Source organism: Arachis hypogaea, chromosome 8 (genome assembly GCF_003086295.3).
Source record: "Arachis hypogaea cultivar Tifrunner chromosome 8, arahy.Tifrunner.gnm2.J5K5, whole genome shotgun sequence".
Taxonomy (NCBI): Eukaryota; Viridiplantae; Streptophyta; class Magnoliopsida; order Fabales; family Fabaceae; genus Arachis; species Arachis hypogaea.
In genome coordinates, this window is record NC_092043.1 from 13,168,929 (window position 1) to 13,184,317 (window position 15,389).

A 15,389-nucleotide genomic window follows, 5' to 3' on the forward strand; every position below is an offset into this window, starting at 1 on the left:
AGTCATATAAATTTGCGTTTGGATTGACTTACTAAGAGAGACAAACAAAACTTTTTTTATTAGATTCTAAGCGTCTTTGGATGCGGCTTTCAAATTTTTCTTCTTTTTTTTTTAAAAAAAGGGGAGTAAAAAAGCTGCTTTATTTTATTTACACTAGTAACATTTATTTTTGAAAAAGTATAATATTTAAAAAGTTTTTTTGTGTGGCTTAAACAAAAACAAATAACAACAAAGAAAGAAATAAAAATAAACAAAAAACTGCTTAAAAAAGACAATCCTACTGAATACTATTCTCAAACTCCAACTGAAGCTCCACTTGAGGAGAAACGATCTTCATTATAGTCTTTGTCATGATGTCTGTTGTTGTGTTTGCATCTCTCAAGATCAATAAGAGATCAGCACGCCATTTACAAGACAAGATATCTCGGATTTTTAACACCAAATTAAAGGATCAATAAAACCAGAACAATCATGTAAATTATTGATAATAGTAAAAGTCTCTATATAGTCTGTCTCATATATAATGTCTCTTTGATTCGAATCTCATGAAAAAAGAAAGTTTCTCCAAATAGCAAACAACTCTCCTTGCAAAATACTACGACTCTAAATTGTTTCCAGACAGCTTTGTTGCCATTTTCCCTTCCAATCTCTGCTAACACAAGCAAAATTAACCCGAACACCATTGTCAGGATTGCTAGAATATTTAGAAAGTTTTAATGAGCTGTCTATAAGAAAAAGATAAATTTAAAAACTAATACTCTAATAAAGATAAAAAAAAAACATTAAGATCATACACATTTGTCTTCTATGGTTTGGGTGCTAGTTTGCTAGAAGCCAGAAAGGTTTTTGTACCTGTACAAGGGCCTGTTTTGAGAACCAAGATGATGGGTTTATGAGCTGGTGAAGAAGAAATTGTCTACAATGGTTTTATGTATTGTCTAGTATAATTCGACAGCTTCATGTTAGGTCTTTGACAATAATCATCTTATACAGGGTAATTTTTTTATTTTTTATTTTATAGAGCTGGATTCTTTGTATTTTTTACCCTTCTAGACAGAACAGGATTTTGATGTGATTGAGAATGATATAGAGAAAATAAAATTGTATGTAGACCCCTACAAAAGTAATGATGAGTTCCTGAATCATAAAATTTATGTCTCCGATGAAAACAGAATAGAGTGTGGATCCGTTCTTAGTCTTATCAATTGACTGTTAATGGGTAAAATTTGAGGCTCGGTTGTGCACGTTCAATTACATTGGATTTCTTATTCTTTTTCATTTTTTGTTTTTTGAGGTACCACTATTGAAGTCAAAATAAGAATGAAGATGCTTATGACAATAGTGTAAGATTAAGATTGCACACCAAACTTCTTTGCAATAATAATTTCCTTCTCTAATTTTGTCAGCTGCATTTGTAATCACGGAAAAAACACCTTAAAGTGCTTACCAAAGGAGCATTAATTTTTCACCTTAATGGCTAATGCTACTTCTGATCCCAATCAGATTAGCTGTCTGCTCTGTCTAGCTCAATTTATGCCATCTTTATTACTTAAAACCATTCTTTTAAATTTGGATGCTGTAGTTATAATATATTAATATTACAATGCCAACAAAACCATTAGTTCCCTCACGAAATTATTTTTTTCGAAAATTTAAATGGATAAAATGAGTTATATTTCTAATATGTTTCTCAAATATATTTTTTTAATTTATTTAAACTTTTTATAATTTTTTTTTTATTTTTATCTTATGATAAAAATCTTTTTATTTTGGATTTTACCAAAAATTAAACTCTAAATTTTTTTATTATAGAAATTTTAATACTATATCATTATGTCATTTCTTTTAAAAATTTAAGTTCATAGAAAAAAATATATAAATAATTATATTTTTAATATGTTCTTTTAAATAAAAATATCTTTTAAATTTAATTGAATTTTTGGTATAATTTTTTTTATTTTTTATTTATCTTATGATATTTTTTATTTTTAGAAAATACCAATGATCAAACTCAGTTTTTATCATAAAAATTCTAATATTATATTATGAAACTCGACGAGAGCATATTATCCGGTGCTTATAAAATACAACTTGAATATACGCACACAGCCACGCTTATTGAGTTTATAAAGATAAAATTCATTGTTAATTTTTTTTTCTAAAATTACATCTTTTTATTATTTGTAAATACAACACACGTCATACGTACTCCAAAAATAGTTAATAATTTTCTTCTTAACTATATCGTTATGATGATTATTTATTAAGAGTTTATGGAGCCAACTATCCCCTTGAGTGCGGCAGGTTCTTTTGGCATAGACATCGCAGCAATAGGTGCTAGTTGTTGATCTCCCTATGGTTGCGGAAAAAAAAAGAATACATACAATTATTTTAACATAATTTTCAGCACATCATACTAATAAATGTTTAGATATATGGATTATATTAAGCTAGCTAAGATTCTTTCTTCCTATATTCTTTAATTGTCAAACTAGCTAAATAAATAGTAGATGTGAGAGGCCGTTAAACTTATCAGAGTTTGTGAAAATGAATAATATTATCTTAACATTAGAAATAGAATCTTGTTAGGTCGACAACGACTTTTGTGAACAATAATATATAATAGTATAATAATAAGAGGGTTTGTCCAATGGGCAAAAGAAGAAACATGTTAAGAAGAGGGTTAACAAAGACATGAAACATAAGTCCCAAAGTGGAAATCTATAAGGAAGAAGGATTTGCCAAGTGATACTTCTTTTATGGATATGGTGAAAAGAGTAGTAGTGGGTTAGTAACAAGTATGTGAATATGATGAAAACTTTATAAATGGGGGCATTGATTGGTGGGTGTTGGTTGATGAAAACCAGTGCAAGTTATATTATGTACTTTGCCTAATATGTAATGTATCATATCCTCTCCCCTAAGTAGTAGATGGAAATCCAGCTCATAGTTCTTGAGCACTCATAGGACCCCATGTGGCCAGTACTGCCAGTTCACGGACTCATTAACCTTAGCTTGTATTCAATTCAATGCTTTCTTCCTTTAATTTTCTTTTTTGCAATGCTTCTTAAACATATATAAACTAGAGGGTCCTTATAGCTGGCAACAAGCTACATAATCACCCTTTCTTTCTCTCTTCTAACTTCTAATCAGGTCAGTCCAAAACCCATTACACACATCTTAATTAATTATTCCTAGCCTCAATGAGAAATGAAGAAGTATAGAGAGTGAATACATGTATTGTATAATGTATATAATAGGGTTAATTTTAAATTAAAATTAAAGTATTGGATGTTTATTTAAATATGTTCATATATATCTTTTTTAGAATAGTAAAGATATCTTTGTGTGATTAGTTTTAAATATTTTAAATTGGATATTCGATTTAATAGAATATCAAATGTTTATTATCCCTGGTATTCGAATGATTATTCTGGATAATATGGATATATTGTGTTTGATAAATTAGTAGTATATTATCCTGAATATTCATTTTTTAATTCATATTAGATCAAATAAACAACTCATTATACACATTATACAGATATTCCATTAACCCCTAGCGAGATTCATACAAAATTAGTTAGTATACAATATAGTTGACGCCATTTTGATACCAATTTTTTCATCATATTATATATTTATCATTTAATCAACTCTTAACTATAGTCTGTAATTTTAATTCATTACTTTTAGAAAGGGGAAAAAAAGAGAGGGGGGGTCATTTAGAAAGTTATATATGTTGTTATTTGATGATTAAAGGCAAGGTGTAATATAAACATGATGGGAGTGCCAAACATGTATGATCCAACTATGTATGACTGTGGAAGAATCATACTTTGGAAGAAAAGTAGTATATTTTTTGTTAATTAATTAAGTGGCAGCAAGAGATGAGAAGGGATAGGACTTTGTGGCTCTCATGTCTCCTGGGGCTTGTGGATAAGATAATGATCTACCATATACATCATTAATTAAAAAATAAGTGGCATGTTATTGTTACCCTTATATATAGTTGGTATTAACAATTCTTATTATTGTGGATCATGAATTGACAAGGGAATGATACGATGGTGATGGAAACAACATAACTCATTTCATAATTAATTAACACTAGTGATCTTAGGTTACATGTTTCTTTGTTTTTGCCATTATCCCCTTCTCTTGCTGCCATATGGCTGTGGCACATGATTTCCTATTTTCCTTAAAGAAAAAAAAAAAAAACCTAACTGTAAAATGTTTGATTTTCGGTCCGTTTATAGTTTAAGATTAGGGGATTGTGGCTTAGGAACATGGGGTCATGTGGATATATATTTTTGGTCCCAACATTAAAAGGAAAAAGGTGTAATAGTGATTGGTGGCAGATGATTACACTAGTGCATGTGTGCACATAACATAGTCAAATGTAATTGACCAACAAATGAAAACTCTGTAGGCAACAAATTAAATTAAAAATTAAAAATTAAAGTAGTGGAGGTAATAACACTTGGTTATATAATAACATAAACATGATGAATAACTCTTGCAATGCAACCAAATTAAACTGCATGGAAAGAAGTGGAGAGGCCAGGGAACTATAAAAAAATTGAGCCCCACTCTGTAACTGAAAACCAAAGCTGCAAAGCACAGCATAGCATGCACCTTATTGTAATAATCCATTTCAACAGTATTAGTTTCTTCTTTTCATGTAAAAATATATTACATGTTTCTTAATTAATTAATACATATATATAAAGAAGTTTTTAATTTTGAATAAAAAAAGAGATTGACATGTGGGAGTGTTGGTGGAGAAGTGTCAAAAAAAGAGAAGCGAAAAATCAACGAACAAGAAGACGGAGGACAAAGGGAAAATAATAGAGAGTACTTAGCAATAAGCATAGAGAGAACTAAAAGGGAAGAAGTGATTGACGGTAGGAAGCGAGTATATTCAAAGATACCATTTTTATATTAGAGAAAGTATAAGGAGCCAATGGCTTAAGCGTACAATATGTACAATGGAGGTTTAGGAAGTATCAGAGATACGACCATTAGTGTTACATTATTTTGTCAGATTACGCTTTTAGGATGAGTGGTTTCAAATATGGTATTAGAGTTCTAGATCCGAAAGATCAAGAGTTCGATCCTTAGTGAACTCCAAAATCAGTTTAAATTTTTATTGAGATGCTTATTATCCTTGGTATCCATTGTACACATTATACACTTAGGCCATTGGCTCCCTAGCACTACCCTTTATATTAATATCAACTATTGAAATTAATTATTATATATTTATATATAAATATATATTATTTAATTTATTTTTAATATATATTTTATGATAAATATTCATGTATTATTTTGATGTAAAGTATATGATTTAGTTAAATTTATTAAATTATTTAATAATTTTTAAATATTATTTTTATATAAAGATTGTTGTATGCAATTTTTTTTTATATTTTATATGAATAATTAATTTTAGTATATATTTAATATGATTCGAGTATATTAACGAAAGAGAAATAGTCAAATTAATTTTTAAAAAATTATTTATTTTTATATTAAATCTTAAAAGATTTTTTAATTAAATTCGTATTTTAAAAATTTTAAATTAGTTATGTTAATTTATCTATCATTTTATTTGTTGATAATATCAAAATTTACTAAGGTGACACGTTAAGTGACATCCTAACACACATTTAAAAGTCTTAATTGATTATTAACATAATTAGTTTATGAAATTAAATAAAATCAACTCCAAAATAAAGAATTCTAATGTCTTAAGTTCTCCGTCACAATTAAATTTTTAATTGATCTAATTTCATAAATTTATTATGTTAATAGTTAATTAAGACTATTAGATATATATTAAAATGTTACTTAATGAATTAATTAATAAATTTTGATATTATTAACAGATAAAGCGAGAGAAACAGAAAAACTAACATGATCACTAATATAAATTTAATTAAAAAAATATTTTAAAAATTAATTAAAAAAACAAGTGATTTTTTAAATACTAAGTTGATTATTTACTCGAGAGAGACAGAGAGGATGTACACTCACACACTCTCTCTAGTGAGATAGTTACGCAGCTGTCACTACCCACTACAAAACCATTCTCTTTCTCTTCTCTGTATCTTCTTCTTCGTCAGCAAATTAGCGTTTGCACTTCTCTTTTCTCTCTCTTTCTTCCAGAATGAAACAACACATCTATGGTCTCATTAGCATAATAAGAAGAAGCAGCTTGATTTGAAGGACCACGCTCTGATCTCTTAGCTTCTTTGGTTGATCGGACGATGGCATATCCGCATTACCGGCCACATCAGTTCGGAGACACCACATTCACCAAACTCTTCGTTGGAGGCTTAGCTTGGGAGACTCCAACTGAAGAACTCAGAAAGTACTTTGACCAGTTCGGTGAAATCCTTGAAGCCGTTATCATCACTGATAAGAACACAGGAAAATCCAAAGGCTACGGTTTCGTATGTCTTCTTCTTCTTCTTAATTCTTTTCATTCTTTTCCTTTTCTTCATTATTTCTCACGATGAATGAAAATAAAGCAGGTAACGTTCCGCGATCAAGAATCAGCAAGGAGAGCATGTTCTGATCCAAACCCAGTGATTGATGGAAGAAGAGCGAATTGTAATATTGCTTCTCTTGGCAGGACTCGACCATCACCACCCCGAGGTCAATTTACATTTACACCCCTTATAGGAACAATTAACATTGAGGTTAATATATAAATATATAATGCAGGCAGGAACTATATGGTTCAAGGAGGAGGAGCAGCACAACAGGGGGCGTCGTACGCCGGTGTTCCGGCGGGAGCAGGACCGTCATCATTGGCAGCAGCACCACCACTAATGTACCCGCCACCGTATGGGTGAGTAAAACTCTTCATTAATAATTATTATCGCTTAGTCAAACCTCCGTGGTCCATGTTATTAATGTGGAAGTGCATGTATCACATACTTTCTACTCTACGTATTTTTGTTCATAATTTAATATTAAATATGTTTGGGTAAGATACAAATATTTGTCGAATACATATACGATGCTTGACTGCTCCCCCACCATTTTCAGTAGGTATCAGTGTCAGCCCCAAAATCATGTCCCAACAAAAGTACAAAGGGAAAAAGGTTGCTCTGACCATAGTACTTAACGTCCATTATTGGCCCCCTCTAATTTTCCATAATCTCAATAAACTTAATAATATTCCACCAATCCTCTTCATCTTAATTCATTCTGCACATAGAGGGATAATAAGGGAAAAACACATTGTATATATTCAACAATGGTAATAGTAGAAATGGTGGTGGTGATAACAGGTAGTGATAATAATAGAGGGATGTAATCTGTGGTAATGGATGGATGTACGTATATTTATGTCTCACAGTGGTCCTGCATCGATCAATTAATTTGATTTATGATCTTGTACATGATCAAATCTCACAGCTCTCCATCGGTACTTTTGCCTGCTTCTCAAACCATTCAGTCATTTTCACACCAGCGATGTTATTGTTGTCTAATTACAAATGTATATATATATCTTTCCTGCTAATTTGTTTTTCTTCTTTAAAAAGAAATAAACACACACTATTAAAGGATGTTCCACTTATAAAGGTAAGTGGACTTATTCCTTTTTGGACATTTCTCATTTCTCAATGCTAGCTCTGGATATAGTAGACAGAGAGAGAAAGAGAGAGAGAGATTCCAATAAGTTGATAATAAGGTAGATTAGAATAATGTATGTGATGTACATATATATATATATATATATATATATATATATATATATATATATATATATATATATATATATATAGCAGGAAATCCAAATGCAGTCGACTTCACGTGAAGTTGATAACTAAGAGTTGTTAGATGACTTGATTGATTTGATTAAATTTTCATCTTACAGTTCTTAAATATCAACTTCACATGAAATCTACTGCAGCTGAGTTTTCACTATATATATATATATATATCAATTAAATAACATTAGCTGAATGCTTTCTTTACTCTAAAGCAAAGGAATATGGTAAAAATATATAGATAGTTCTAAAATTAGTTTGTGAATTTCACGCAACTAAACTGACTCAAATTTAATTCTTTAATTCAATCACAACTTGATCAATCAATAACTTGCCTGGTAAGTAGCCTATCAACTTGTTAGTTCCTCCCTTAAACACTATAAATTGATCATACACAAATTATATATAACAAAAGGAATCCATGAAGTCATAACTAGTTAATGATTAATATAATAATGTAGGCACACATATTTAATTTCTCATCAATCTCTCATTATACAATGATGATTAATATGGGAGTCAGTCACATAAAACGTCACTGGTATTAAATGATATTACAGTTCTCAGTAGAGACATACATATTGAACAGAAGTGCAAGATAAAAAAAGAAAGAGTGATGCCATTTTAAGTCATTGCTTTTTTTTTTTTTATAAGAAAAGAATAATATAAATCATTGAATCATGTGTTTGTTAGTTTTTCTTTTTCATATTACATATTAAATTATTGTTCCTTTCATTTTTACTACTCTTTCAGCTACCCAACCTACACTCCTGAATACGGGTACCACCACCAAGTAAGCACCTCTAACTTTTAATTATCCCTCTACGTATATCCTCTCTTTCAAAATCTGAAGATTTGACTGAATTATCATTTTATAGTAATTCGCAATTATCAATTTTATGTGAATATAAATATAACTGCACGTCAGTTTTCATTTTATTATAACTCTAAACAAGATATTATCTAAATTAAGAAAGTAATATAATGGGAAACAGTTGGATAATATTTAATCATTATAATGTGATGAACACACAGGCGACATTGTACACCCCACAGATGCAGCAAGCACAATATTATCATCATCAACAACAACAAATATATGGATCACCATCATCCGCTATGGGATCACCATATTACTATGGTGGTTACTCAATGCAAGCACCAAGAAGCACATTACTTTCTTCACCGCAGCATGCAAATCGTTTACCACCACCAGCTGCAGCTGCCGGACCCTCCTATGTATACTACCCTACCACACCAATGGAACCCTCCTCCTTCACTCCTTACCATCATCATCCTCTCCAACAACCAACAATAAGGCATCCCTTTCCATCTCCTACTGGTACATACATGCAATGCAACTTAATTTCTCTTCTCATTAATATTGATTCTTTTTGGTTTGATACGTTTAATTAAAGATAAAAATTATTTTTATGTAAAGTTGATATTTAAAAATTATTATCTAATAATTTTTAATTATTAACTTTATTGGTACGAAATCATTTTAAATTGCAATATTCATGCAGTTATAATTACAGTTACAATATTTTTATTATAGATAGTCTCTATTGATCTTACCTTACTAAATTAATTATTTATATAAAATATATATTAAAAATAAATAAAAAGATGTATATTAATATAATATTTTTTTGTAGAAACTTAAGTGCAGTCAATTTTATGTGAAGTCGATATTTGATAGCAATTAAATGATTTGACTAATTTAATTAAATTTTTATTTAACAACTTTTAAATATTAATTTCACGTAAAGTCAATTCCACCTGAATTTTAACATTTATTTTTTCAATAGTTGGTTGATCTTTCTTACCTTTCCGTTACATAAATCTCAAAGAAAGACACATGCACATATGGGCAGGCATAGAGGGCAGTGCAAAGACACACATAGGTAGATATATGAATTATGAAGCAGTTACTGACAGAGAGAAATATATAAGAGAAATAATGAAAATGGGAAATGGAGGGTGGGGATAGGGGTCCACATGGGGAAGGCAGAGAGCCATGTGAATGAGCTGTCTTGGTTGTGCCGTATATAAAAAGATTATAATAATAAAATGATGAAAATGGGTCAAAGTGGGATGACAGAGAGGAGATAGAGAGGGTCATCGTGTAAAGTAACAGGGATGCATGTGGTTTTCTCAGTATTGCGGTGGTTAAATTCTTTAAGATGCGGTCAAACCTTCTTTCTTACATGCATTGGCCCACATTGCATCTTTGCATATATCACTCCTTCCTGTAACTTTCGATTTTTCAAATAAACCCCACCTTGTTAACATTTTTATTGGTAAAAATTCGAGTGCAATTAATTTTATGTGAAGTTAACAATTAAAAGTTATTAGATAAAAATTTAATCAAATTATTTAAATTATTTAACAATTTTCAATTATCAATTTCACGTAAAGTTAATTCCACCTGAATTTTTATTTTTTTTGTTATAGCTTCCAATTTTACTGCTTACATCAATTTTGGTCTACCCCTATCTTAAAAAATGATTTTAATTCTATATAATTTAAAAAGACAAATACATAAAATAGTGTAACAGTACAAATGTAATATATAGGGTATAGAATTGACTTTGTTTAACCGATTCTGATAATTTGTACCGTAAGAAAGTGATCTGAAGTAATACTTAACTTAGTATATAGTAGTATATATTACCAATAAGATATAGCAAGATTTGAGTTTTAGTCTTTATAATCCAATGTGAATTATTGGTGTATTATGGTGTTGTTGTATTAATCAGATCTACAAACTCAGCAGCAGCAACGAACATCATCATCATCAACTGAAACAGCAGCAGCTGGAGGAGTAGTTATAACTTCATCAGAAAGTTCGAATACCCAGCAAGGGAAGAAGAATAACTAATAGTAATAAATATATACACCTGCTAAGTTTCAACTGTATAATCCTTCAAGTTGAACTTTTTCATCACATTATTAATTCTTCTTCTTCTTCTTCATCTTTATTTTCACCCATCATCATATCTTCATTTTTTTGGGTCCACAAGCTGTCACTTTAGCTAAACAATAATGGGTTAGCTGATTACTTGTGTTCTCCACAGCTATGGCATTCGAAAGATCATCGATCATGGACTAATCAACTACTTCATTCAGATACCATCCCTCATCCTCCTATTTTTCCTTTTCTTCAATCCCTCTTCACTTAATATTTATTATTATTATTATTATTATTTTTATTTTTCTCTTTTACATACATTATATTATGAATTTAATTATTTTGGTACATGATATTCTAATTATTTACACTGTTATTCAATGGAATCTCTTTATTTGCATTATTACTATTCAAGAGGCTGGTGTGGAATATATTGAAAGCCATCTACCTCTACTTTGTATCATAGTATATAGTTAAAGCATATACCTAAGTCATGCATTAAGATCGAAAATTTGTTAAGCCATTACTTAACTGTTTATAGATATGTTTCTACAGAGTCAATAGAAGAAATAAATTAAAGAGACCAGCATATGTTAGTTGAAGTAATAAATATTCCCTTTAATTAATATATTCAATAGTTTTAAATATATCTTTATGTGAAATTGTTAATTCAAAATTGTTAAATAATTTAATATAATTAATTAAATTATTATTTAATAGTTCTCAAATATCAAATTATATAAAATCAATTGGACGTCAATTTTGATTGTATATTTTGAGTACAGAGAAACTGATCATGAGAGAGTCATGCCTCTTGTGGCAAACTCAATTTAGTTACTCATATAAAAGTGAATATACTTCAATATATATCAGAAGAAATTGAAGGCATTATTATAATATGTTAATTTGTTTCATATTTACTAAATGTATTTTTGTTTATTGATAAGCTTATTTGATGAACATTATCCTAAAATTAGAATGAGTTAGACTTGAGTTATAGTGTAACATGATTTGAAAACTTGCTTATTTTTTTGATTTATTGGAAAACCAAGTTTTTATTTGAAGGCATGATTTGTCATTATGCGGTTTAATTATGTTTAGAACTTTGGATATTGTTTTTGAAACATAAATATAAAATAATAAAAGTATTATATATACACGGAAAAATTAATTATTATATTTATCATATTTATATATAAATATATATTATTTAATTTATTTTAAATATATATTTTGTATTTTAAAATATATTTTATATGAGTGATTAATTTAATAATTAATTTTTTATATATATTTAATATAATTGTAAAAATAATAATAGATATAAAAATTTATTTATTTATGAAATAAGGATAGAAACAAATTCTAAATTTTTTTATATTATATAAAAGTGAAAATAATATCTAGACATAAAACTCGGGAACAATATTTACTAATTGAATTGACCTCTTGAACCATCGTTGGACCACACTAGTACCAACAACTCCAGTACTGCACTACCAGCAAAAAAGTTTTCTTCAATTTTTTTTTGGGTACTGTTTCACGTTACAACCAATTAAAATGATACAAAAACATTACTTTTATGTTTAGTTTCCACCAGTATTTTATATACATGAATGTTAATAATAATTTATGATCAATAAATATTATTATTTTAATTAATATTTAATAAATAATATTTATTTTTATATTTATAAAAATTTGTATATATAAAATATTTAATTTATTTTTATATTTATTAAAAATTTAAACATATAAATTAATAAAATTTATTTATTAAAAATAATTTAATACTTATACCGGTTAAATATTAATCAAAATTGATAAAAAATGCTTGCCGTCAAGATTTTCTGTTTATGTATGCATGCATTTTTATTTGAGGAAAAAAATTTAAATACTTGTTAGTTGTTTCTTTTATTATGATCCGAATGCTTTTTTTGTTATGATCGGCAGTTTAAAAACATGAGATCAATCATCTGGTTTTTATATCTCAACCACAAACTTAGCTATATTAAAATAGGAAGTCATTAAGATGAAGTTGTCAAAAACGTTTTTTTAATATTTTTTAATAATTAAAATTTAATATATATAATTAATTAAATTATATTATTTTTATTAAAATTAGAGAAAATAAATTAATTTTGCTAAAAAATTAATAAATTAATTTTTTTTATAAAAAATGACTATAATATCACTATTATAAAAAATAAATAAATTATATATATATATATAAATTTTAAAAATTCTAAATTTTAATCCTATCACGACAGAGAAAAAAAAAAGAGTTAGAATTTAGGATTCTCAAAATTAATATATATAATAGGAGTATTTTAGTAATTTTCTATAATTTATAAAAAATAATATTAATTTAGACCAGTTCAAAATTGATTCACTATTTTTTCGGTTAAATTAATTTATCTAGTCTAATTTTTAAAAAAATTAATACAATTTAATCGATTATACGTATTAAATTTTAATTATTAAAAAATATTTAAAAAAAAAGATGTTTTAAACAGACTTACATTAAAATAACCTGATTAATGTTATATTTAATGAAGTAAAGTACTTCTAGCAGCATTTTTATCTAAGGAAAAAAATTTTCAAATGCTTGTTAGTTGTTTTTCTTGTCATGATTCGGATGCAACTTAAAAAATTCTTAGTTACTAAAAAAAATTATTAATTGATAATTTAATATATTTTTTATATAAAAATTAATTTTATTTTAAATTATCATAAATTTATATAATAATGTTACATTTTTTTCGTAATCTAATTGAATATTCGCAGATTAAGAACGAGTAGAATTAGAATTAGAATTAGAATATTCTCAATTCGTAGATAAAATAAAGTTGAGTTTAATATTAGGGTTGAATTTAAACTCTACTCTACCTTATCCATTGCCACCCCTACTTTTTCATCTTCCTTTTCTTAGTTGCTACTACCTTCATCATCTCTTTACTCTTGGTACTTTTCATGGGTTGACGTCTAGACCTAATCAGCCTACAGAAACACAATGTCAATAGAAGTGTTCAGTCCTTAGAAGTTGGAGAACAAAATCCAAGCTAGAAATACTAAACAATGGAAGCCTTTTTACTGGTGCAAATAAATCTCCTCCTCTCATGGATTTCCACCAAATGGAGGAGTTAATTAAGAAGCAAGTTGGAGATCAGCTCTTACAAAAAGGGCTGGGCCAAGATTGACGGAGGTGGTTAAGGTAATAGTTGGGGATTTAGAATTTTTCAAGCAAATCACTGACATAGATTTTTTGTTGTTGTTGTGGATTGTTGGTTATATTGAGATGACTTTATAGTCTATTATAATTTAGGTGCTCTATAGGAGTTTCTGTGAAAAATAAATTTATTAATTTTTAATACAGTTGAATTGAAATGAAATTATTGAGAATGAACAAAAAAAATGTAAAGGTAGAACTAAAATTGAGAAAAAAGCTTTCCAGTTTCATTAGTTCCCTTCAAATTCATAGTAACTTTGAAAGTTATTACTCTAAGTTTGATCTTGAATATCTCAAAGACATCAAAGAAGAGGAAATTGGTGAAGATAACAGCTAATCAATCAAACTAACGTGAACAACTTGAAGCAAATTTGGGTTGACCCTTTTTGCATGAAGGGGAAGATAACACTAATGTATGCCTTGCCATCAGAGTGGCTGTAGTAGAACTGTAGAAGCGTGATATTCTATTTTTGAGAATGTTACATGTAGAATTATGTATAACTGAATTTTTTAACATAAATGACAGGGAAGATGGCAAAATAATTATCGATCCGAGCTAAAAAAAAAAAATTGGATTATAGCGACTCTCTTGACACTACAACAATATAGATTATATTTTAAGGTTATATGTGTAAAAAAAATTAAAATTTGTCAAAAAAATAAATTTTCACACTATTTTGATTATGAAAATATGTTAATAAAAGTTTTATTAAAAATAATTTTTTAACATATAAATAATTGTGAAAAAAATTTAAATCTTATTTTAATAAATATTGGGTGTCAAAAATAATTTGTTAGAAAAATTTAAAAATATATTTTTTCTGATACTTATTAACCGTCAAAAATATTATTTATTTTGATACTTATTGACCATAAAATATTCTCAACAAAATTTTTTAACAAAGAATGAGATGAGATTTTGAAACTGAAAATAAAGAATGAGTAGTATGATCTCAAACTGAGAGCAGTGTGATGTCCAAATTGACAAAGCCCAGAGAAAAAGAAAAATAGTGGAGTAAATTAAAAACAAATGAGTGTCAAAATTGAAAAGTAATTTTCTATGATCAAATTATTCATAAAAAAATATAAAAAATTTGAGATTTGTGATATTTATAAAAAATATATATTAATTTTGACATTTAATTATAGTGTTAGAAAATAAAATGTTAAAATAACTTTTTTCTATGCATATCTATATATATATGCCTTCTAGTTGCTAATAGAGGCTTGTTTTCTGCTTACTTTGCAACTAAATTTGGATAAATATAATAACCACACATGGATCTAGAATCATTAATATGATATGCAAAGATAGAAAATGATGCTATGATTAATTGAGTCAATCGAATATCTCAAAATTCTTTTGACATATTTTTCAATGAGTAATTAAATTAAAGGACTTTGCATGTATCGGTTATATAACTTGACAGTTGGATTGGAAACCATCGGTGTAGGT

General features: G+C 27.8%; 1 protein-coding gene across 2 annotated transcripts; it reads left to right on the top strand.

Moving 5' to 3' along the window:
• Positions 1-6,039: 6,039 nt before the first annotated feature.
• On the top strand, positions 6,040-11,107 carry LOC112706184 (uncharacterized). 2 transcript variants are annotated; one of them, XM_025757352.3, is made up of 6 exons: positions 6,040-6,461; positions 6,543-6,666; positions 6,736-6,862; positions 8,544-8,583; positions 8,826-9,132; positions 10,553-11,107. In XM_025757352.3, exons 1-6 carry the CDS (start codon positions 6,276-6,278, stop codon positions 10,672-10,674), a joined length of 906 nt encoding a protein of 301 aa, XP_025613137.1. In that variant the 5' UTR covers positions 6,040-6,275; the 3' UTR covers positions 10,675-11,107. The 2 variants fall into 2 exon arrangements, with proteins under 2 accessions (XP_025613137.1, XP_025613138.1); XM_025757353.3 differs by having other exon boundaries at positions 6,066-6,461; positions 10,570-11,107.
• Positions 11,108-15,389: the final 4,282 nt, after the last annotated feature.